Source organism: Centroberyx affinis, unplaced genomic scaffold (assembly GCF_046629955.1).
Source record: "Centroberyx affinis isolate AG114_WGS23_722 - 3 ecotype Tasmania unplaced genomic scaffold, CSIRO-AGI_Caff_v1 ptg005516l_1, whole genome shotgun sequence".
NCBI classification, from domain to species: Eukaryota; Metazoa; Chordata; class Actinopteri; order Beryciformes; family Berycidae; genus Centroberyx; species Centroberyx affinis.
Window position 1 is genome coordinate 42,005 of NW_027282770.1, and position 25,130 is coordinate 67,134.

Below are 25,130 nucleotides of genomic sequence, written 5' to 3' on the forward strand. Positions count from 1 at the left end.
CCGACACACATCGCTGTGAAGAATAATCTTCATCTACAGAGCCGGTAGGGTGACGTAAATCACACCGAACGCCAAAATCTTCAAATCAAATCGAGACGAATGAAGGAATGGAAAAAAAGTCCGGAGCTTTGAAACTGAACCTGTGCAGGAAGCCCGTTTGTTCTGCTTTGATTGTTTTCCCTGCAAAAAAAAGAAACCACGACCAGAGACCTGAACGAGTCCTGAGGGCTTCCATTGTGACTTACACTTTAATCTGTGTGTGTTTTTTTTTTCTTATGTGTTTCCACCTCCCGACCACTCCAGGTGTTGGAGGAGGGAGGGGGGGGAGGGGGGGTGGAGGTCTTCACTTTGAACTCCAGGAGGGCCCCTTCCCTTCCCCGACTATGTTCGAACACGCCGGGGCCTCCCACCTGTCTCCCCCTGCCTTCCTCCCTCCACTTCCCACAACCCCCCCCCCCCTCTCTCTCTCTCTCTCTCTCTCTCTCTCTTCCTCTCTCTCTCTCCTCCACCACTCCCCACCTTCACCTGAAACACCGCCTGAACCGTTCCTCTCTTTAACTTCCCCTGCTCCACCGATTATCCCACCCTGATGCGGGCCTTCAAAGCAAAAAAGGGGGGGGAAACGTAATGATGGCGGCTCTGTTCCCGTGCGTTTACAGCAGCATGTGTGTGTGTGTGTGTGTGTGTGTGTGTGTGTGTGTTAGCGCTCACTGTTCTGAGCTTTACTGTAATTACGCTGATAACACGGCAGCACCGGAGCAGGAATTTGTCATTATTCGCCTCCGAAGCTGCCTGGGAACCGCATGCTCTTCCCCCGAGAACCGTCTTCAAGGCTTTTAGGAGCGATTACCAGTTGTTCCCCGAGACAGAAGTGGTGTTTTTCTAGTGGTTTTTAGCATAGCAGCGCAATTCATTACCTTTTTACTAGGGTTCGACCGATACGGGGGGGGGGTTTGAAGGCCGATACTGATACTTTTTAGGCTGAAGTCGCTGATAGTGCCGACCGTGCCGCTATTCAGTATCTTTAAATGTGACCATTTACATGTCAAAAAAATTCCAAGTCTCCAGTGTTTCCCCCGCTGACTTTGATTCTTGTCAGGGTGGAAAAGCCTCTGAAACCATCATCGGACACTAAAACTCTCCACTGAAACACAGACTAATATCTTTTATTCTCAGCTTTTAGTGTCAGCAGCTCTTTAAGGCAGAGAGACCCACCACACCTATTCAATGGTAGGGAAACTCTGGGAGACATTACTGCCTTTAAAATGAAGAATTAAATTACAAAAACGCATTTCGGCATCAAGCCTTCGTCAGCAAGTCAGAAGAGTTTGACTTCCTGACGAGGGCTTGATGCCAAAGTTTGTTTTTAAAGTCTAATATGACCATGCCATGACAATAAAGGCATTTTAATTGGTTTAAAGAGAGTGCCTTGGAGTGTTTTTTTTTTTTTTGTGTCAACATGTATCCCTATCCAAAGAGCACCTCAAACAACAAGCTACCTAAACAATTTTTACAAAAACACATAATTGAACAGCTAAATTAATTAATAAAACGTGTTAAGAAAATAAAATGCCATTGCAGGTTTTTCCAGACAGTTTTTCTGTAGCTGTGGTCAGGAGGAACCTCCATTATATCAGAGTTGGATGACATAACTGGCCAATTTACGATATATTCAATAAAAGCCCAATATCAGCAAACCGATATATCAATCTAACTCTATCTTTTGACAGCTGTGAAGTCGATTTCAAAGTAGCAAATGCAAATTCAACCAGAGTTTCAAATCACAGCCCCCGTGTGGAGAAACAACACAAGGCTTCATCTCGTCTGCCGTCGCCTCGAGCCGAAACCCCACGACTGTAAACGCTAAAAACGAGCAGCGAGGGCGAGAGACGTGAAGAAGAAGAAGAAGAAGAAGAAGAAGACGCAGCATCAGGTTCTGAAGAACATAAAACAACAGACACAAAAAAAAGACAGACATCTTAAAAGCGAAGCCCTGGGTGTCAGCGGGAACAGAGATCATCACGGCAGACTCGCAATCTCTAAGTTTTAAGCAGAGCGTAACCCTTCTGCCCTTCTGAGTCGCGGCTCTCCTCCTCTTCATCACACTCTCTCGTCGCCATTATCATCCGCAAAGTCAGCGGCTGCCATGCATTATTGATGAGCCACATCTCCTCCGCTACATCTCAGACAACAGAGGATGTGCAGCAATCCCCCTCCATTGATAATCCGCACGCCTTTTACCTCCTATCTCACACACACACACCTCATGACTTCAGACCTTCAGACGTACTAACTTGGTAATGTCCCCCCCCCCCGTGAATAATACATGAGCAAATACCCATCAGGCTTTGCAAACAGACTCAACATCCTTAATTCCGTGGGCGGGTTTGGGATGATCCGAGTGAAAACTTTAACCGGTGATATTAGAGCGGGTAAAATGAGATGAGAAGAAGAAGAGGAGGGAGGGGGGGGTTTGTACCTACCGCATACAGCGATCCCTGGTAGACGCAAGCTCCTGGGATGATGAAGAGATGGGGGAGGAGGAGGGGAAGGGGGGAGGTGGAGAGAGAGAGAAAAAGGAAGGGGCGAGTCATTAGCATCAGCAAGTCCAGTCATGATCACACGTTTGTATTGACATGTTATGAAACCGTTATTTTGAAACCGGGATTATGCAAATCTCGGGTCAAGCTGCAGATCAGACTCGTGCATGATGGGAAATCGATTCCCTTTCCTGCTGTCAAGCTCGATTCGTCTGTCTGCCCCCGCCGAGACGGATTCCTGCGTTTGGCGAAATAAAATGACTCCTGATGATTCCTGACTGGGGGGGGGGGGGGATAATCCAGGGACCGAATCTTCAAAACCGCCCTGACTCAAAGCTGACCATGAAAGCATTACACTTTAAAGGAATTCAGATTTCCCTTTCGGTTTATATGCATATAATGATCAAAGATGTTTAATGAAGACTTTGTTAAAATTTGATTTTGTTTGAGCGGTTAAAATTAAAGTTGTTGCATTTTTAAAAATCCACTCTTTTAATCCCAAACAGTTTCAGACTCACAGCAACTCCAGTAAACACATCACAGCTGGACTTGGTCCTGATTGGCTCCCTCGCTGCAGAATGACTGAAACACGATTACTGAATTAGAGGAGCTGCCGCTGTCGGCCAATCAGGGCCCAGTATTGTAACGACTTAAGTCTTCACATTGATTCAGTTTAACTAATTCAAGTCAACTTTTAATTACATATTCATTGTCATTCATTTGATTAATTTGCATTCACTTTCAAAGCATCATGAAGAACATTCTTACTCTTCTTCATTCTTATTCTTATCCTGAGGCTTTCTATATGTGAAAACAAAGTCATGAAAACTGAATAATATGGCACCTTTAAATGTAAATGACAGGGTGCTGATGATTATCTCGGCTCAATTTGGAGGCTAAATGTTAAGAAAACAGACTGAGACTGACGGGCAGACGCCTCGGCAGAGCCTGAGGTCGGATTCTCACAAAAGAGGGCTGGAGAAATCTGATAGGCCTCTGGGGAAAGTGTACGAATAGCTAAACAGATTTACTATAATGGCTCAAATGGGAATACAAGAGTACAGTTACAGTTGTGCTAATATACAAGATGCCTGAGAGCGAGTCTGTTTATGCCACTGCTTCATATTGGAGCAACTGAACTCTGAGTCCTGCTGTCGTCTCTTTCTCTCTTCGTACAGGAGAGAGAGAGAGTCGGGTCAAACTGCATAACAGAAGCTGGGGGTTTAATCGGTTTAGGGCGATTCTACCAAAATGGTACAATTCAAATTGCAGCCTCCCCCCTAAGAAAATGATTTATTCTGATATTTATTAAGATCATGTTAGAGTCTCTCTAAGTCCAAGGCATTATTACCTCCTCCAAGGAGGTTATGTATTCGGTGCCGTTTGTTTGTTTGTCTGTTTGTCAGCAGGATTACGGAAAAACTACTGGCCTGATTTTCGTGAAACTTCGTGGAAGGGTGTAGCATGGGCCAAGGAAGAATCCATTAAATTTTGGAGCGGATCCGTATATTGGTTGCGCTTGCACATTTGCATATCATAGAAGACTGGACTATTGGCCTTGGCGGAGGTCTGCGCTCTCCGAGTTCTAGTTTGAGATAGTAAAGAGTAAAATATATACAAAATCAGCATTTAGAAAATACTTTAAACGATCAAACACCTAAATTTCAGTTGATAAGTGATTAAATGTGCATGTAATTTCATCAAATCTTACCGCAAGAAAGATTTAATTTAAAATTTAACAGGTGAATGTATTTTTTTATTTCAAGAGGAAAGGAAATCCAGAAAATTCAGAAAATATAATTTGAAATTTGACCGTACGTTTAGTAGATATGTGAGCCACAGATATGGTGTAACATATGTACGGTCAAATATTGGGGAGAATAGAATACAAATTTCAACTTTTTTCCGACTTTCCAACTTTTTTTCCCCAATTTGAACCATTTCAGTAGAATCACCCTTCATGCTGCCTTGCTCAGTCTTCACACCTCACAGAATCTGACTCAAGACTTTTTTCCAAATTGTTAAAAAAAGTCCTCTCCTCATTTCAGCAAACATCCAGTCCAACAAGCAGCACTTCTGTCAATACAACGTAAAACTTTTACAACTATTTCACTCTGCTTGCCAATGCCCCCCCGCACCACACTGCCTTTTTGGTGGGAGAAGGTGAAGGAGTAACTCACAAACCAGTTTTAAAAGTTTGAATGTTATTGAAGTTAGTGCTGCCGGGTGGACTGGAAGTAAACCGAGATGAGGAGAGGATGCTAATGACTGGGAAAAGGTCTGAAGTCGTGTTTTACAGGATCTCTGCCAGCGAGCAAGGCAACTTTAAACCGACTGACTTCAACATGCAGCTTGACTTTCTCTCCCATACAGTGAGAGAAAGGGGGGAGACATACAACTTTAATTTCAATGTCCCTGAGTTTGAGTTTGATATCACAAATGAAGTAAAATCTTGATTGGATCAGTTCAGTAATAGGTGCAGAACGAACCTGCTTTATTCCTGTACCTGACAAAGTTTTCCTGACATATTTACATGCATGCAAGCTGCAGGCTGCAAGAGATTCAAAGATTTTTAGATATTTGAGAAATATAAAGTTAAAGTTAAACTGGACGTGTCGGATTGAGACTGTCGACAACAAGTTTTAAATTCCTTATAGTCTACTAAGCAGAGCAGACCTAATTTTGACCCAGTTGTGGCTGTAAGCATCTGTGCAATTACAGATGGAGCAGAATTGTCCTTCACCGAACCAGATTACAGGCTCACCTAGGGATTATTGCTGGTTGGTGAATAATGACATCCCGAAAACTCAATTTAATAGTCAGAGCCTCACTGTTGAGTGAGGTACATGATGAACTTATTTCAGCCTCGCTGTTCTTTCAATCAGTAAGTCCCAAGCAAAAATTGCAATTTTATGTCAATTCCTAGAAGTTAACACAGTGAGAGAATGTAGAAGTCTGACTATTCTGATCATAGGTGTTACTTTCCCCACTTCTGTCCCCTTAACTACAGCATAAACAGTTAGATAAGTCTCTACTAAACCTTTTCTAACAACAAAAATCCTCTCAGATGGATGATCCTCAGACAAAATCCAGTCAGATGTGGATCAATTTGGGGATCCTTGCTTTAAATCTTACCACTTCTCCTTTTAGGCAAATCCTGCAAACTCTATAGCTGGAATCACGCACATTTCTCACTTAAAGTCACTTCTGGACACTGGTCAGTTTTCTTTGCTCGTAACTCTAGGAAACAGTAACCCACATCAGTGGTTCTCAAAGTGGGGTCCAGGGTCCTCCAGGAGTCCCGCAGAGGGTTCCATGAGGTCCTCAGCAACATGAGGAATAGTTTGATTCCACTATATAACTTAGTTCAGTGGAAATTATCCCAATTAGAGAATGCATAAGACTATTTTACTCTCAGGTTTCACTCTCACCACTTCTCTCTCTCTCTGTGTTCAGTGTAGAGTTTTACATTTCAATTCTAAATCAGTTCTCATATGGGTTCCTGGGACTAAATCTGATCAAAGGGGGGTCCGTGGCCCCGATGTGAGTCTATCTGGGGGTCCAGGACATGAAACCGTTTGAGAGCCACTGACCTACATAACAACCTGAACAACTGGTTTGTTTAAGAGACCAAAAATACCAACCATGTATCCCACGGGGGACGGTGAGGATCCCGGCCAGAGCGCCGACAAATATCCACCACCCGCCCATGGTGACAGGCAGCAGAGGCTTTAAATCCAACAGAAGGAAAACGCGGTGTGTCTCTCTAGCTCAAATCAAAGCAGTTCTCACATCGCATTATTGATTTCCCGATGTGCCAAAAAAAAACACAATAAACAACCAGGGGAACGTCCGGGGTGTTTGATGAAAATGACGCGCAGGAGAGCGGACTGGGCGGCGGGAGCGCACCGGCTCCGACGCGTTGCGCTCCGGCAGGAATGCGGTCCAGAAAAATCCCCCCAAAAAAAGTGTCCCGTTCTCCGCGCTGACGGGCACCAAAACTCTTCCAGGAGCAGACGCAAGGTGGTTTTCTCCTCTCTCTCTCTCTCTCTCTCTCTCTCTCTCTTTCTCTCTCTCCAGCCCCCGGACGGCGGATTTAACAGCCGTAAAGCATGACGACAAGAGGAAACCGTGTAATTACAGTCCAACTTCAGAGCGCTCCCGGAGTTCAACGCTGCGGTGTTTGAAGTGACTTCTGGCGGCGCGGTCTTGTTCCTCCCCAAGCCCCACTTCTTCGTCTTCTTCTTCTCCGTCTCCAGGAGGACGTCCCACCTCTCCACCCCCCTCCCCTCCCCTCCCTCCCCCTCATCCCTGCCCGGCTCCCACCTCACTCTCCGGGTGTGTGAATCCCCGGTTATCTATAATTATCTGAGATGATGAGGACACTGTTCCTGAGGGATTAAAACATTAGGAGTGAATTATAGTTTTGGGGAGAAGAGATTGGTGGTGAATGTCAAGGAGGAGAGGATTGAAATATGTTGGAAGCAGCGGTTCAAACACACTTACAGCTGGAAATGTGTGTTTTTGCCAACAGGGAAACACACTTCTGCTCACAAAAATAGATAAAATGGGTTATTCCTATAGAGGCTTACCGTGTGTCTCTGCTGCTTTATTTTATTTCTATCTCCTATGATACTGCTATAGTATTCCTATAGGCCTACTATTCATATATATAGGGACTTTAAGATCAATAGTGAGTTATGCTATCTATTTTTTCCCTCCACAATCTCTCTATAATATTCCTATAGTATTCCTATAGGGACTTATAGTATTTCTTGAGGTCAATAGTAAATTTATAGTTACCTTATTATACTTTCTTTGGTATTTTTTCCTATGAATAATCCTAATCCTAATATTCCTTATAGTGCTAAGAGTTTATAGTGTCTGTTGTGCTCAATAGTGAATTTATAGAGATGTTACCACAGTTTTTATCCCCTATGATAACACTATAACATCTCTATAATATTCCTATGGTATTCCTATAGCCTATGTGTCTTAGTTCTATATGTGTAAAGATCTTATAATGTGTCTGTTGTAGTGACTTTATAGTGACTTTATCACACTTTATAGTATTTTTATCCCCTATGATGGCACTATAATATTCCTATAGTGTGTCTGTGGTAATCAATAGTGACTTTATCATACTTAATGGTATTTTTATTGCCTATGGTATCACTTTAATATTCTTATGATATTCTTATAATATCCCTATAGGGACTTGTTGCGTGACCTATGGCACTCAATAGTGAGTTTATTGTAGGCTACTTTATGGCATTTCTACATTTTCTATGGTATCCCTATAATATTGCTATAATATTCCTATAAGGACTGTGTCTGTTGCAGTCAATAGTGAGTTTCTAGTGACTTTATTGTATGGTATTTTTAGTATGATAGCTTACATTTTATTTCTATCTCCTATAGTATCACTATAATATTCATGTAGGGACTTTGTGGCTCTCAGTAGTGAGTTTATAGTGACCTTATCATACTTTATGGTATTTTTATCTCCTGTAGTATTACTATAGGATTTCCAGGGGATCATATTTTATCAATAGTAGCTGCATGATATGTGAAGCTCTGATATATATAGTCTCCCTCTATATAGGACTACTATAGCTCTTTATATATAGCTCTTTTTCTGATTGTCATGTTAAATGAATAGGAGTGCAGCGGCTGAGATTCCTCAGTGTCACATGGCAGCAACCTGATCTCCACTCAGCCCTTTTGTCCTCTGCCAGAAACAGGGATCAGAAACAGTTTTGCCTTTGAACAAGCTGCCCACAAAGCTTTCTGCTGGAAACACTCCTGACCGGTGACACAGCGCCCAATAAAACTGTGGCTGGACTGACCTCTGACCTCCGTCTGTGATTATCATGAGGTATCAGGGCATCAGGTTATGCTTTTCCCCTTTAACCTACAGCAATTTAATGCCAAGTTCTTATGGAGTGAACCATGAATATCAGTCATAAATATTTATTTCAGCCTAAAAAGGAGAGTAAACTCTATTATGCAAATAAGAAAGTGGGTTCATCCCTGGTTACAGCCTTAGACAGGGACTCTAAAAACTTCTTGATGTCAGTAATAATAGTAAGAATAACAATAATCTGATACTTTATTAATCCCCAGTGGGAAATTCCCCAGTCAGTTGAGAGACATCAGGAGGTTTTTATAAGTATAATGTAAAGTGATACTTAATCCAAATTCCCCATTCTGTCCTAAGGAAGCCCATCAGACAGGAGTTTTTCTGTTAGATGTAACATAACACACAGTTACAACTGTCTTTACTGAAGGTGGGTGTTAACCACAGTGAGAGGAGTGAAGAATACGATCAAAATAATCATCAATACGTTCTCTAATTGCGCTTATTGCCTATAAATTAGTTGAATTAAACTATTCCTCATTATGTTTGGAGACCCTGGAACCATCTCAAGGACCCCCTGGAAACCCCAGAACCTCAGATTGAGAACCACCGACCGAAGAGTCACTATGTTAATATACTGGACTACTTTTTGAAGCTGGGATCAGAAAACTCACTGAGGATCATTTCTACTTTTCTTTATTGTTTCTACTGTTCTCATTGCATTGTTTTTATATTCTATTTGCGTGCCTGTATTCTGTTTTCTTTCCCGCTGCTGAATCCTCTTCCTACTAATTCCCCCACAGGAATCAATAAAGTTTCACCTCATCTTAACCTTACAGCCTGCTGAACATCAACCCACCCAAACATTATAGAGAAAGCATGGATTTATTACATTATTAATTCTGCACACACTCTTAAACTTCAATTCAGATTTCAACACATCTGTCTGTCTGGTTTTAGACACTCTGAGGGTGTGGAGAACAGAGGTGGAAAGTAACTAAGTACATTTACTCGAATACTGTACTTAAGTGAATTTTGAGGTACTTGTACTTTACTTGAGTATTACCATTTTATGCTACTTTATACTTCTACTCCACTACATTTCAGAGGGAAATATTGTACTTTTTACTCCACTAACTTTATTTGATAACTTAAGTTACTAGTTACTTTGCAGATTCAGATTATTAATACAAAATATAATCAACTAATAAATTGTGATGTATTATTATTATAGATTACTGTAAGCTACCCAGCAGTATATAAAGTAGTGGAAATCAGCCCCACCTTTTCCAGCTGCAACATTAAAGTGATGCTTACACATTAATGCATCAATAATTATAATTCAATAATATAATATATATTGTATTATTCTGAAATGGGCCATTCTGCATAATTTTACTTTTGTTGCTTTAAGTACATTTTGATGCTAATACTTTTGTACTTTTACTTAAGTAACATTTTGAATGCAGGACCTTTACTTGTAACAGAGTATTTTTATGCTGTGGTATTTCTACTTTTACTTAAGTAAAAGATCTGAGTACTTCTTCCACCACTGCTGGAGAGAATCTGTAATGGGTTTAAACTACTGCAAACACCAAGACATTAGAAATAAGATTGAATTAAAGCAACAACAAGCCGGCTGTAGCTCCAGGATCCAACAGTGAAACAGAGGAAGAACAGGTAGAGGAACCAAGTGCAGGGTTCCCACACACACTTGGACAACACATTTAAGGACTTTCAATGGCTTTAAAGGTCTTGTTTGGTGAAATTCGAAGTTGTCATATTTTGGGGTAAGACATCATAGAAGTTTCATGTTTTTTTTTACTCCTGATCTTGTCAAGTCAAGAATTCCGGGTGAAATCCATTTTAAAGCTGCTGCTGCTATATCAACACACAAACCTCCATCAGGGTTTTCCTCAGGATGTGTGAAGTGTCGATCCAGAGAGCTGAGGCATACTGATGGATTTGGGTGTTAAATTTTAATATCAAAGAAAAAAAAAATCAAAAATCAAGTATCTTCAAGGCCATCCATTCATTTGTCAAAAACTTGTAAGGACTCATTTGATCTTTCTAACTTTCAACGCCCATAAGAACCATGCAAGTAGAGACGATAATAAGTTGGTTTCCGGAATATGAAAAACTACATTTCTAACTTACAAATCAATAAACATGTAAATCTACCAATTTTCTTATTAAATTTGTATGAAATGAATGAAAGTATATGAAATCACAGTATTTGTAGCCTCCAGGCTTCTGACAATCATTATTCAAGTAAAGTTTTGCAAAAGAAAATGGGAAAATAAAACTTTTCATTTGGTGTCAGAGAGGCATCAATTCATCTCAGGGGGTCACAGTGATCTGAGCTGTGTCCATACTGCCACCTGCTGTCCGGATGGAGGTGCTGCACCCGAGGAGGAAAACTCCACAACACTCGGGAGCTGCTGTGAACTAATGAACCGTGAAGGTGAAGGTGAAGGAGTGTGACTAGGAAGCAGCAACACATGAGTAGGCATCAGGATGGGGAAACTGCAAACTGTCAGTTTAAATTAGAAATTAAATTATGAATGTAACTGGGAAGTCTGTCTGCTCTACCAGCCACTCTGCCATCATTCTCATGCAGGAAGTGAACTGAAGACTCTTAAATCGTCCATAGGCTTGAGTGTGTTTGTGTGTAGTATAGTACAGGGTTCCTACACATTTTACAATTAAAAAATTCCCATACTTTTTCCAGACCTTGATTTGTTTTGAAGATTTTGTCTGGTGTTCAATATGATTTACGCAGATAGACATCTTGCCCCTGCTAACTAGGTCATATCACTGTATAGATGAAGATTGTTCTTCACAGCCACAAATATCAGAATATGTGAGATGATTGGCAGGGTTCCTACACGCTTTCAATTTTAAAATTCCATATTTTTCCCAGACCCTATGTTCTTGACCGGATTTGATTTTGGTGGGTATTTGATATAATGCATGCTGACAGCGGCTGGGTAATAAGAGCGTCCCTCTATCTGAACATTATTCTTCACATCAACAAAAACTGTGGACTCAAAGTGGGTCTACAACAACATAAAAGCTAGAGTTATGTGTGTATCGGACCTGAACCGCAACATTTTCCATACTTTTCCAGACGTTTTTTTCAAATTCCCAAACTATTCAAGACCTGGAAATGATCAAATTCATTTTTAATACTTTTCCAGACTTTCCAGGCCTGTGTAGGAACCCTGATAGTATGATGTAGTATATGTGTATGTAGTATGTATATGGTATGTTGAGCCTTTTGAGACATGCTTGTGATGAACATATGACTTGACAGCTGGTACAATGTTTCATAAAGTCCAACATAAGAGTTTTTAAAGTGCGAATTACACCTGAATACAAGACCAATATTGTCTCTAGAAATGGCCATGAAACTGAAAACAGCTTCACAGTAGTACTGCTTTCACAGCAGAAACACAGCAGCCACAGAAACCGGGACATTTCTAAGACGAACACTGAATTCAAGCCTGCATTCAGCAGTATTCAAGGATTTTTGAGACTTTATATTAAAGACATTTTGCAGGTTATCTGCAGGTTTCAGAAAGCCCTTTCAAGACCTGTTCAATGCTGCCTGGAATAGAACTGAAGTTCAATTTAAAAACCAAAAGAATCAAAGCGGTTGAAACCAGCCTCTTCCTGAACACCTAATCAAACGTCTGAATCTATAAATGGGCAGAATAAGAAGAAAAAGAACAGGAAATTAATTGTTAAGTGACATGAAGTCCAACTGTGTTTAGTAAAGCTGACAGGATGCAGATTGTTCTACTAACCTGTTCTGTTTGCATCTAAGCAACCTGTCATTACACAGTGAATAAAATAAGACCTCTAATAGATTTAAGACATTTAATTTTTAATTTAATTCATCCTCCTTTTACACTGATAGGAAACTCTTAACAGGTAACGCTGCTCAGAAAAACTCAAACCAAACTCAGTACAATATTTTATTCAACACAGCGATTATATACATGAACACATCTTCAATATGAAAGTGTGAGCTCATTCTTTCTTCTTCTCCTCCTCCTTCTCTGGTTTGGACAAAACATCTTCGTTTTTGAACCACAGACCTTCACTGGTCTGACTGGAGATGATGGCCCGCTCAATGAAAGGACCTGAGGTGGAGGAAGGAGAGGAGGAGGAGGAGGAAGAGGAGGGAGAGAATGAAGAGGAGGAAGAAGAAGAAAAAGAAAAAGAAGAAGAGGAGGAGGAGGAGGAGGAGGGAGAGAAGGAGGAGGAAGAGAGAAAGAATGAGGAGGAAGAAGAAGAAGAAAAAGAAGAAGAGGAGGAGGAGGAGGGAGAGAAGGAGGACGAAGAGAGAAAGAATGAGGAGGAGGAAGAAGAGGAGGAAGAAGAAGAAAAAGAAGAAGAGGAGGAGGAGGAAGAGAAGGAGGAGGAAGAGAGAGAGAATGAGGAGGAGGAAGAGGAAGAAGAAGAAAAAGAAGAAGAGAAGGAGGAGGAGGAAGAGAAGGAGGAGGAGGAGAGAAAGAATGAGGAGGGGGAAGAGGAGGAGGAAGAAGAAAAAGAAGAAGATGAGGAGGAGGAAGAGAAGGAGGAGGAAGAGAGAGAGAATGAGGAGGAGGAAGAGGAAGAAGAAGAAAAAGAAGAAGAGAAGGAGGAGGAGGAAGAGAAGGAGGAGGAGGAGAGAAAGAATGAGGAGGGGGAAGAGGAGGAGGAAGAAGAAAAAGAAGAAGAGGGGGAAGAGGAGAGAGAATGAGGAGGGGGAAGAGGAGGAGGAAGAAGAAAAAGAAGAGGAGGAGGAAGAGAATGAGGAGGGGAAAGAGGAGGAGGAAGAAGAAAAAGAAGAAGAGGAGGAGGAGGAGGAAGAGAAGGAGAAACAGAATAGTCAGTAACATCCAGATAAGTTTAGTAAACATACAGTATCTTCACATAATTTCAGTGACTGTGATGAAATCTGACCTGTACAAATCTATCATACCATCATAACATTAATACGGGTGCCAACTGACTGAATTTGATGATTAAATACAAAGTAATTGGTTTAAAACAGTACTTCTACCTATTCAAAAATCTCACGCTTTTATTTTGAAGGCTAAACGGCCAAACCGGAAGTCTTGTTTCTGCTAATTGGAGCTAGTCTTACATATCGAGGCCGAGGTATTTTGAAATAACAGCTAGAGTGGAGATTTCGGCTAAATAATGGTGTAAATGTCTTTTCAAGTCACTTTGGGATCTGTTGGCTTCCAGAGACTTGGATTATGCTGTGAGAGCTGCATGGAGACATTTTATGGTTATTTTCCGTTATTTTTTTGAAGTCTGAAGACAGGTCTCCAGCTACTTCAGTTGTTTTGGAGAAAGCTGCTACAGACTTCAGCTGGCAAGCTCAGGGCCTGCAGTATGGACTAAGAAAATTTACCCGATTTTCTTCTAGCATGGGGGTGAGTAGATAATGACTGAATTTTCATTTTTGGGTGAACTATTCCTTTAAGGCAGAGTGACCCACCACACCAATTCAATTCAATGGTACAGAAACTCTGGGAGACGTTACTGCCTTTAAATTAAGAATTAATTAACAAAAAACAAAAAAAGGAAAAACTTTACCGAACAATTAAATGAAGAAATAAAATGAGCAAAGACAAAAAATGTCATTGCAGTTTTCATGTAGCTGTGTTCAGGGAGGAACCTGCATCATATCAGAGGTGGAAAACACACTGACTGATCGATATCCGATATTCAATAAAAGGCCAATATCTCCCTGATACATCAGCCTCACTCTAGCAGAAACCTGATCTCTATACAAGCCTGACTGTCAGCAGGAACTGGTGTTAAACAGCAGTTCTCTCACACACTCCCACTCCCTGCATCTGGACTATTTTAAATTATTCCATTTCCCCTACTTATTATTTTACTTCCCTTAATGACTTATTCATGCATATTGTTATTTTGGTTTCATTCTCCTCCTCCTCGTTTGGTTTCTGTTGCCTGATTCTCCCTCGTCTCTATTTGTCAGCGTTTTTTCTTCTTTTTCTTTTGGCATGAAAACTTCTCCTAAGCCCCTCAGGGTTTCTTCTTCTTCTTCTTCTTCTTCTTCTTCTCCTCACCCACACAGAATGCTCTTCCACTCTTTTTCTTTTCCTCCAGTTTTTTAGCATTAGTATGTGCAAAGTTTCCTCTCGTTCTGCCCATTCGGCAGCCATTAACTTCTGCTGAAACGACCCTCTAAAAGACATTACTGTGAATGAACAGAAAAACGTGTCAAGGACTTTCAAACGACTCCCGCTGCGACACCAAACCCCTTAACTCGATCCCTGAAATGCCCTTAATTACATAAACATTAATTATCCATTGAAAATAACATAGTTTTAAGAAAGTAAAGTTAGTGTTGTGGGTTTTTAAGGGATTTATTCATGGGTGGATTCACAGAGACACTAGTAATTAAGGGATTTTTTATGCCTTTTATGCAGGTTTACAGGTTACTAATGAGTTATTAAGGGAAAGTTTCTGTCTGCCTGAATTTTACATTAAATTAGAAAGTAAGGAGTCAGATTTTTCATGAATTAAGGGGTGAATTAATGTAAATGTAAGGTTATTTTAAGGGATTACTGAGTCCTGCTTTTCACGCAGCCAATTCAAGCGAACGCAAAGCATTCCAGATATTCGGCTCATCTGATCCTTGACTCCCGGGTGCAGAGGTAATTAAATCATCGCTCCGGCGTTGGGAGTCGACCCGCTGCGTGACGCTCGCTGGGCTGGCACCGAATCAAAAGGCGGCTCTTTGCTGACAAGAGTTCAGAAACGCCCAGGTGGCTTCATCGCCGGATCCTGCTTCGGCTGTGGAAAACCACAGAGCCGAGCGAGCCGCTTCAAACGAACAGCTACTGCAGCGTGAAGGACGTCCTGCGGTGCCGAGCGGGCCGAGCGCGGCGTCAACACCTCCGGGGTCAGAGGTCACGCTAAAAATGTACGCTCAATATGAGAGCGATGACACACACAGTTGGTTTTCTTTGGTCCAAACCAGAGTTCAAAAGTTCACGTTACATTTTTGTATTTTTGGTTCGTTTAGGTTCATACTGACCGATTACAGGCGAACCAGAGCTTGTAAACTAAAGTCACATGACTCACAAGCAGCTCATTTATTGGACAGAGGTTTGGTCACCTGTCATCCTGCAGGTTAGAGATTTTGGCGGCAGGGAGGAAGTTAAGTTTATCTAACATGATGGACTCCTCTGCCTCTCTCTGGTGTTCATACCAGTTAAGAACACATAAAGAAGTAGCTGAATATGAGCATCAGTCCAGACTTCATGTTGTTCTGCTAGGCTTTCCAAGCATGAGGAACCGCGTCCGTCTCCTTCTACCCATAATCCCTTGCGTTTCGGGGTGCTTTCCTGTAGTTGGTTGGATTAACGAACCGCACCGCAGTTCTCTTGTTAGAGGACTGAGACTCTCTCGTCATTTGGTGCCACCAGAGTTCAAAGGTCATTGACTGCGTTTACATGGACTTGAGTATCCCGGTTATGATCGGGTTTTTGAAGTATCCCGTTTTTGTGTTTGTGCATGTAAACATCATATCCCGATTTCAGAAAGCTGGATAAGCCCTTATCCCGGTTTTGAAAAACCCGATTATGCTAGCTGGAATACTCCGAAAGAAACCGGGATCCTGTTGCATGTAAACATCTGATCCCAGTTTCTGACCGCTGCCGACTACCTGCACAGGCGCGGCTTCAGCCAAGAGATGGAACAGAAAAACACAAACAATGGTGGAAACGACAGCGTCTCTCTGGAGCGATGAGGAAACTGAGTTTTGTCTTTCGGTGATGAAAGAATTAAATATACTTGGCAGGTTAGATGGGAGAAAGCATTGAAATGCTGACTGTAGTACACAGACTACAGGACGCCGGTTTCCCAACACGTACAGTGGAGCAAGTCAGGTCAGGTGGAAAATACTAAAGAAACATGACTACCAAACATCAAAACAAACAGTCAAATTAATTTAAGGTTAACAGTTACAGAGGAATATCAGATTAACGATTTCAAAATTGTCGGTTTGTGTTGTAAACATCACAGGCGCCTGCGCAAATAGCATGCAGTAATCAGTAACCGATACTAGTATTTATCATGTATACGGGGATAAGAATAACCAGATTTTTCTGTGTTCCATGTAAACGCCATATCCCGAATATGATCAAAACCGGGATAAGCCTCATAACCGGGATACTCAAGTCCATGTAAACGCAGTCATTCTTCTGACCTGGTGAGCTGAACTAAAGGAGGACACACTGCAGAGTCTGAGTAACTGTTCAGAACCTGCTTGATGTGAACGCAGCCTGAATGAGCGTCTCCCACAGGTTTGCATTTTACTTCAGCGGTGACATTTCATTTAGCGAGCTCAGTACCAATTACTTTTTCAGTTGCTCAAGTCTATCACTCTGGTGTAACCTAATGAGGCTTCATTAGCTCACCATTATACCCCCATCCTATTATCGCCTGTGTTGTGACGCAAATGTAATTTACAGCTGATTACAAATAGTTCAGCTCCTCAACACACAGCGGAGGATGCGTTTCTTTGCCTCCGTTCAGTCTGTGGCGGCACAGGAAGAAGCGATGACTGTCTAACCGAAACCATCCGCTGCCAATGATGTTCATTTTCATTCACTAACACAGTTTCAGTGTTTAAATGCATTGAAGCTTGTTTTTTTGAAAGCTACACTGACGAGAAAGGCCCGGGATTTGAAGGCCAGTTTCATGCATCACAGCATCAAAATGAATCTGAAACCAAAATTTACTTGGGCAGCTGTTAATTTACCGGACGGGGTAATAACTGCCCATGTCAGTCACTTCTTACCCCTTCTCTTCAGCAACATTTGGATGAGAACATGGGGGGTTTTCAGTCAATAACCTCCGATAAAATTCCCAAATCTGGAACTACATGAACCCTGCTGGCTGAGGATCAAATCCCAAACGCTTTCTCTCCTGCGTTTCCCCTATTCTGTCTCCTCTCTGCCTTCTGTCTAAATACATAAGAATACTAAAAGGTGAGTGGACTGGACTGTTGTTGAGCAGCTCTTGTTTTATGCCAGTCTGCAGCATTGTGTAGCCGAAACAGCAAGGGAAATTAAAACCAGCCATCAGACAAATGCTGGCAAATCTTAAAAGCTTTTCCTCTCTAACAGCCACTTTGGCAAATAACCAACTATTAACAAACAGTGTGCTCCAGTCCTCTCTGCTAAAAAGCTTATTTAGCTGGTAAAACTGTCAAAGAGGATATTTGGCAACCCGTCAAAAAAACGTCCTGCTCTGAGCTCAACCAATGAGAAACCATGAAAAGTCTGTTCTCTCTACTTTTTAGTAGCCTTTACAAGACATTTTAGATAGTTGTATTCTATTTAAAAGCCCAACTAGATGCTTGCTTAACACCAAAAAATGTATTGCACTGTTATGGAAAACAGACACACCTGGTTCACAGACCAAGCAGATCAAGCCTTCCATGAGAAAGGATAACTTACATATTAAAGGCTAAACAGTGTATATTTGAGAATATATGGATCTCCTACATTAATTATGTTAAGGGCTTAGATTTAACAAATGATCGAGTGACTGACTAATTTTTGTGGACAATGCAGTTTCTGAGCTTGTAGAATTTCTTTTTTTAATTATTTTTCTTCTAAATACTTGTTATATTTTGAATCTATTACAATTAATATACTCCATTTTGTTTAGATTACCATTTGTTAAAACAGGAGGAGCATTCTTGTTGTTTTTTTGTTTTGTTTTGTTTTGTTTTGTGTTAATGCAGCAATTTTATGTTGTGTTTTATATTATATGAATGTAAAAGGCTGTATTTCATGGCGTTGAAAATCATATGAAATTAATAATATTGTGAAAAAAAAAAAAAAAAAGCCCAACTAGGGAAATTAGCAGCAGCTACAAACATCTTTTATATTTCAATTGTGAAGTGCAATTATGTTAACTGCACAGTCCCTGTCAAATAAACTACTAAATAAATAAATAAATAAACAGTAGGACGAACCCAGGCTGGCGGGCCGGTGGGAGCACACGGCCGTCACGACAGCCTGCAGGTTGGCGAAGATGTTTTCACTTGGCATGTCGAGCTGAAGAGAGACAAGACAACCATGAGTCACAGTCAAATCAAATCCTACAGACAAATCATTTATTTTAATGCTATACTAAAATATCTTTTGTCCCTCCAGATTCATTTGTGTCCCCTCTATAGATTCTTTTCTCCGCTTTTTTCCCCGTTTTCATAATTTAAACAAATAACAAATTGGCCAGCAGTCATAATGACCGAAAAAATTGCAGTGGGGCAAAAATATTTTATATTGATTTTGCATAATAGTTGGATGCACTCTGTCGATATTATGCAGCTACAATAATTCAAAGTGTATATTAAGCTGTGCAGAGCATTTCAGAAAGTGTGACTAGGCACCTTTCATATTATGAATATGCTTTGGTGCAGACAGTCAATACAGTTCAATGTTGTAAACATTTCTTTCCCCTAAAGGAGCCTCAGAAACATCTGACACTGTGCTAAAGTGCTTTGAGATTAGAGCCGGTCCTGTAAGCAGAAGGCCACAGGTTTGATCTCCACATCAGTCAGTGTGTCCGCCTCAAGTCAAGTCAAGTCAAGTTTGTTTATTTATACAGCCCTTTATCACAAGCATGTCTCAGAGGACTTTACAGAGAATGTGTCTAGCTAGATCTAACTAAACACAATCAATGGTGAACAAAAATATATAGGACAAGCACAGCGAAAAACACAAGGTAGGCAAGAGCAGATTTAGCAAGACAAACAATCTACATATTCTACAGCCTAACCTACCCGGCACCCACAGCCTTACACCCTAATGCACACAAGGAAACACTCCCAAGAAAACTTAGAAGAAACCTTGGGTGGGCTGAGGCAGAGAGGGATCTCCCCCTCCCCCCAGATGTTGATCTAAGAACATGTTGTATCGCAAAATGACCGTTTTTATGAATTTCCTTTGGCTACATGATTACGAAAAACTTGAACAGTGTTTTACAAAGGGCAGCTTCCATATTGCTCACTTGCTCACAAGGGAAAAACAGCAGGATATTTTGCTTGTGTGATATCTGAGTTTGCTTAGTCTTCTTTCTTTATTATGTTGTACACCGCTGTTACAGGTCAAGAACTTGCGTTAGTGTTTTAAAGAGTTGAATTGGCTCCCTGTTGAACAGTTAAAACTTATTATGGTCTATAAGAATGTACAAGGTCTATGTCCAAATTATTTTTCTGGGTATTTTCAGTATGTTCGGGACTCTCATGGCCTGAACACGAGGGCTAGTGTATCTAACCTGAAACAACCCAATCTAAACAGCAAAGTAGGGAGAAGCACATTTCTCTACACGGGGGGGGAGGAGTGGAATAAAATCCCAAACGAAATTAAATCTGCCCATTCTCTGAATAGTTTTAAAAAACAACTGAAAAAATGGATGCTGAGTAAATTAGTGAAACATCTTTTCTGGGACAGTTCTAAGTTTGGACTGGTTTCTGAACTTGTGTGGTTTTTTTTTATTATTTTCATGATTGTATAATATTGATGTTTTTATTAGGTGTTTTAGTGTAAAAATGGGATATTAGTAGCATATACATGTCACTCCCTTTTCCTGCCTGCCTCCTAGCCTAGACCTCAGGACCGCAATGGAAATAAGTCATGAGACTTTATTGCGATATCCTGATGAATTTTAGTACTGTATGTAGATTGTATTTTAATTTATCGAATAGTCAAGTCAATCAATCAGTCAATCAGCGTATGTATGCCTTGTGTGGAGTATGTGTATGGTATGTGTGGAGTATGGTCTAAGGTTTTCTTGAGCAAAACACTTAACAGCCTCCTTCCATAAGGAGGTGCTGCAACAACCTCTGGTGAAATGTGAAGATGTACTGGTGCATCAGAGAAGGATGTGAAGAAACTCAATAATCTGTAACTCCCTTGTGTGTAAAAAGGCGACTGAAAGGCTAAAAAAAATCCTCCTCATCCTCAGGCTGTCATGTGTTTGGACAAAACTCAGGAAAGCAGCAGGACGGACTGGTGGAAATTCCCTTGATCATTTTTGCCGATTTAAAATGACCTTGATCTTCGGCAATTTGAAACGTCACCTACGATGCTCAAGTTGATTTAAAATGTATTTAGAGCCTAAACACAACCAACGTTTCCCAAAGTTTTGTCCCATTTTACCGTCTTTGTGTTACTGCTGCCTTTTGGGAACGCACCGCCGCCTCACACCGTTTCATCAGTTTGTTTTCTTGACTGTAAAGACTTGTGCTCAAACTTCACATGTAAAAAATGCCTCTTCCTTGTGCGTTTAAAAGCTACATTCAATCGGTTTGGTTGACAGGAGGATGTAAACTTATCGGCCGCCGCCTGACCTACCGTGGCTATTTGGGTTCGGACGTAGCACTCGCTCTCCACCAGGTACTCATGACCCGTCATAAACAACTGAAGCATCTTGGGAATGTTCATGCCGACCGAACCTGCGAGAGAGGGAGAGAGAGAGGGGGAGAGAGAGAGAGAAAGTGTGAGAGAGAAAGAGAGAGAGAGAGAGAGACAGACAGAGTGTGAGAGAAAGAGAGAGAGAGAGAGAGAGAGAGAGAGACAGCCAGAGAGAAAGAGTGTGTGAGAGAGACAGACAGAGAGATAGAGAGTGTGAGAGGGAGAGAGAGAGAAAGAGAGAGAGACAGACAGAGACAGAGAGAGAGATAGTGTGAGAGAGAGAGAGAGAAAGAGAGAGAGAGATTAGCACTGATGTCTTCTTTCGTCATGAAAAAATAAATATTTTAGGCATTTAGCAGGTGTTCGTCATCCTGAATGACTTCTATTGAGTGCAACAGTAGAATAGACATAAAGTCACCCAACAGCAATGTGAAAGACTGGTGGAGAGCATGCCAAGACGCAAACTGTGATTGAAAATCAGGGTTATTCCACCAAATATTGATTTCTGAACTCTTCCTAAGTTAAAACATTAGTATTGTGTTGTTTAAAAATGAATATGAACTTGTTTACTTTGCATTATTTGAGGTCTGGAAACACTGCATCTTTTTTGTTATTTTGACCAGTTGTCATTTTCTGCAAATAAATGCTCTAAATGACAATATTTTTATCTGGAATTTGGGAGAAATGTTGTCAGTAGTTTATAGAATAAAACAAAAATGTTCATTTTACTTAAACACATACCTATAAACAGTAAAACCAGAGAAACTGATAATTTTGCAGTGGTCTGGTAATTTTTTCCAGAGCTGTATATATGTGTGTGTATTTGTACAATTTGTACTGTTGTCCTATGTTTCAGTTTTGCTTTTATGTGAAGCACATTGAGTTTCCCAGTGTAGGAAATGTGCTATATAAATAAACTTTTACTTAATAACTTTTACTTATTAGCTCCCTTTAGATCCAAGATGAAGCCCCAGATTTTTGAGTGTCTAGTTTGGATTGTTCCTGAGGTTTGTGCCATTTGTGTCATGCATCCATTTGTTACACACATGCGTATCATCACTAATTAACTCCTAGTTTTTTAGAGTGCCAGTTTACCTTCGATCTGGGGCAAACACAGTAGTTGACAAACGAAAAGGGACAGGGCCTTCAGCTTACCTCTCTTGGTCTTGGGAAACTTCTTCCTCAGTTTGTTTTTCAGAGGCACGAGTTTAGGAAGCATATCTGGCACCGCCACATAGAAGTCTGCTGATATCTCATCATCTACGATCTGGAGTAGAATAGATCAGATCAGATCAGATTAGATGAAACTCCCATGATTCCTGTGGGGAACTGGGTCGTCACAGCAGCAGAGAATGAGCTACAGATAAGAGTTAGACAGAGACAGAGAGCACTGGAGATGATACAAGTAGTTACAACTGAACATTTGGATGCCATGTGAAGCTGAAAAGAGCAAATACATAAAGATAGTGTCTTTGTTGACAGATTTGCAGGTTACATCACTTGCTGTTTACATTATCAGGTGTACAGATGGGAGAACATACAGAAATCTGTCCAGACATGCAGATATCTGTCCAGAGTGAGGACAAATACAGGCAAAGGGCTAAATAATAAAAACAACAAGGTGTTCGGTTGACCTCAAACGTCCACCAATGCTGAACAATTCTCCAACTTCCAAAGCTGCAGCCTCCATTTATGTTTGTTTATCGTTTGTCTTTGGAGTTTGATTTTCTCTTCAAGCTCTTCAAGTTACTTTTTCATAGTTTGGCTTTTAACTGATTGTACATTTGTGCATTTGTCTTTGTTTTTCGTTTTTCTTTGTAAAGCACTTTGTAAACTGATTTTTGAAAAGTGCTATATAAATAAAGCTTACTAGAATTTATATCCTCCTCCTCTTCTCTCCTCTCCTTGTCTCCTCTCCTCTCTCCTCTTCCCTCTCCTCTCCTCTCTCCTCCCCTCTTCCCCCTCCTTGTCTCCTCTCCTCTCCTCTCCTCGTCTCCTCTCCTTGACTCCTCTCCTCCTTTCCTTGTCTCCTCTCCTCCTCTCCTTGTCTCCTCTCCTTGTCTCCTCTCCTCTCCTCCTCTGCTCTCCTCCTCTCCTCTCCTTGTCTCCTCCCCTCCTCTCCTATCCTTGTCTCCTCCTCTCCTCTCCTCTCCTCTCCTCTCCTCTCCTTGTCTCCTCTCTCCTCTCCTTTCCTCTCTCCTCGTCTCCTCTCCTCTCCTCTCCTCCATGGTGGGACACACAAACACACAAACTGCTCTCCAATTATAGTAGTGGCATATCACCAATGTGTCTTAGAACAAGGCATTTAAAGCCCCCAAATACAGTATATGTGTTGTATGTACTTCTGCATATGGTGATATGGTGTGTATAGTGTATATTTGTATAATTGTATAGATTGACATGCAGTATTTTATCCAGGGAGTAGCCAGAGCACAAGTGTTTCATTGCATTAGAATGTTTTTAATGCATATGACAATAAACTACTTGAACTTGAACTGCACCAGCAGCATCAGACTGTGGTTGTACTGGGCAGCTCCCAGTCTGAAGGTGTTCAACTGTGTGAATTTGATGCAGGGCGAAGCTGAGAAACAGCTTGCGCTCTCAGCAAATCTTCTCTGGCAAAAATAAATGTTGGGGGGGAAAAAGTAAACTTCATAACTGCAGTGTTAACTCGGTTCCCCCCGGCTCACCTTCTGTATGAGTTCTGCTCCTCCGACAAACGCGGCTCCGTTCTCCTGGGCGACTTGAGCTTGATCAGCGTCCTGCAGAGAAAAACAGAGTTACTCACTTAGGTCTGACGGGGGGGGGGCGTGTCAGAGTCTGGCGGACCCCACCGGTGTCGTTCATTACGGTCGTTAACGTGCAGGTCTGAGTTACGGCCCGTGACCCGCACCGCTCGGCAGGAATTTTAAGCAGAATCTGCCGGTGCGTCGGACAGGAGAGGTGAGGGGAGAGGAGAAGAGGAGAGGAGAGGAGGGGAGGAGACAAGGAGAGGAGACGGAGAGGAAAGGAGGCGAGAGGGAAAAGGAGAGGAGAGGAGACAACGAGAGGAAAGGAGGGGAGAGGGGAGAGGAAAGGAGAGAGGAGACAATACCGACTGACAAGCTGACAGATAAAAAGGTGTCAGAGTTGCACATCTGCAAGACGTCCAGACATAATTAAAACAATGCATCAACAACCAACAATCAATCGGCTATGAAATTAAAATTCAATGATGCAGACAGGGAGGGAAGGTGAGGTAAAAAAACAAAACAAGATTACCTCGGTGAAAACTAAAACTTTGTTCAGCCCTGTCTTGAAGGGGTGCGGCAGGCGCACCGTGCTGACGAACGGGTCGACTCTTTTCTGCAAGGGGAAAAGATTCAATTAGGCCAGTTATCAATAAACAGCAGACAAAAGAGAACAGATCTGGGTGGGAAAAAAAAATAAATAAAGAATGAAGATGTAAAAATCCACAATCTTAGGCATGTCACTCATACATGGCTAGACCAAGCTCGTGTAATCAAGTATTAAATTTATTCCGCCACCGGTTTAATTTTTCATTTCCCAGGAGTGTTCTTAATTCATTATGCATCGCAACATCGGTTTTGCATACTGAGCATGGAGGCACGCCGGTGTGTTCTGCACAGACAGTGGAGAGAGAGACCAGTCAGGGAGGCGAGCCGGTCTCTCTCATGTGGAACGTACGGCTGTCAGAGGAACGCTGCGGTGGCGCTGTGATCCGAGCTCAGGAAACAAAACCGGCTGGTGAGGTTTTATTCTTCGCCGCTGTATTTAGCCAATTAATCAAAACTGCTCATGGTGAAATGCAAAGTGGCAAAACGTCCCGCAGGTTTGCAGAGGCGAGGTGTGATGTGATGGTTACAGCCAGGGCGGGAAATTACCAGACATCAGCCAACTGCTGCCGAATGATGACTGTTAAGCAAGTTGAATGGTAACTGACTCTCTACCAGACACTTTGGCAGCTGATCGGCTTTTATCGGGACGTCCTGTCCTATTCTGAGAGTCTAGCTGGCTGCTAAAATAGTGACAGTGGCTGGTGATTTTCAGGACGCACCAGTGGCCACAAGTTAGTTTCCTACCCTGGTTACAGACTTGTTTACCCTCAGTCGAGTTCAAACCTCCTCCCTGAGTTCTGCGTACAGCACTGTGATCCAGAATCTAGGAGGAAAAACTTTTCCACCCACTGGACAGCGGCTGGTCCATCCTAAACTCACCAGACAGTTTAACCAGCCAATCATGATGTTTAGAAGAGAATAAGGCCTC

The 25,130-nt window shown here is 41.6% G+C and overlaps 1 protein-coding gene across 1 annotated transcript; it reads right to left on the reverse strand.

Moving 5' to 3' along the window:
* Positions 1-12,372: 12,372 nt before the first annotated feature.
* LOC139667420 (large ribosomal subunit protein uL1m-like) lies at positions 12,373-24,209 on the reverse strand (the record flags this gene model as incomplete). Its single annotated transcript, XM_071546870.1, has 6 exons — positions 12,373-12,548; positions 18,422-18,503; positions 20,805-20,905; positions 22,020-22,131; positions 23,555-23,626; positions 24,126-24,209. Coding segments are annotated over 6 exons (564 nt in total), but the record flags the coding sequence as incomplete, so codon positions are not given.
* Positions 24,210-25,130: the final 921 nt, after the last annotated feature.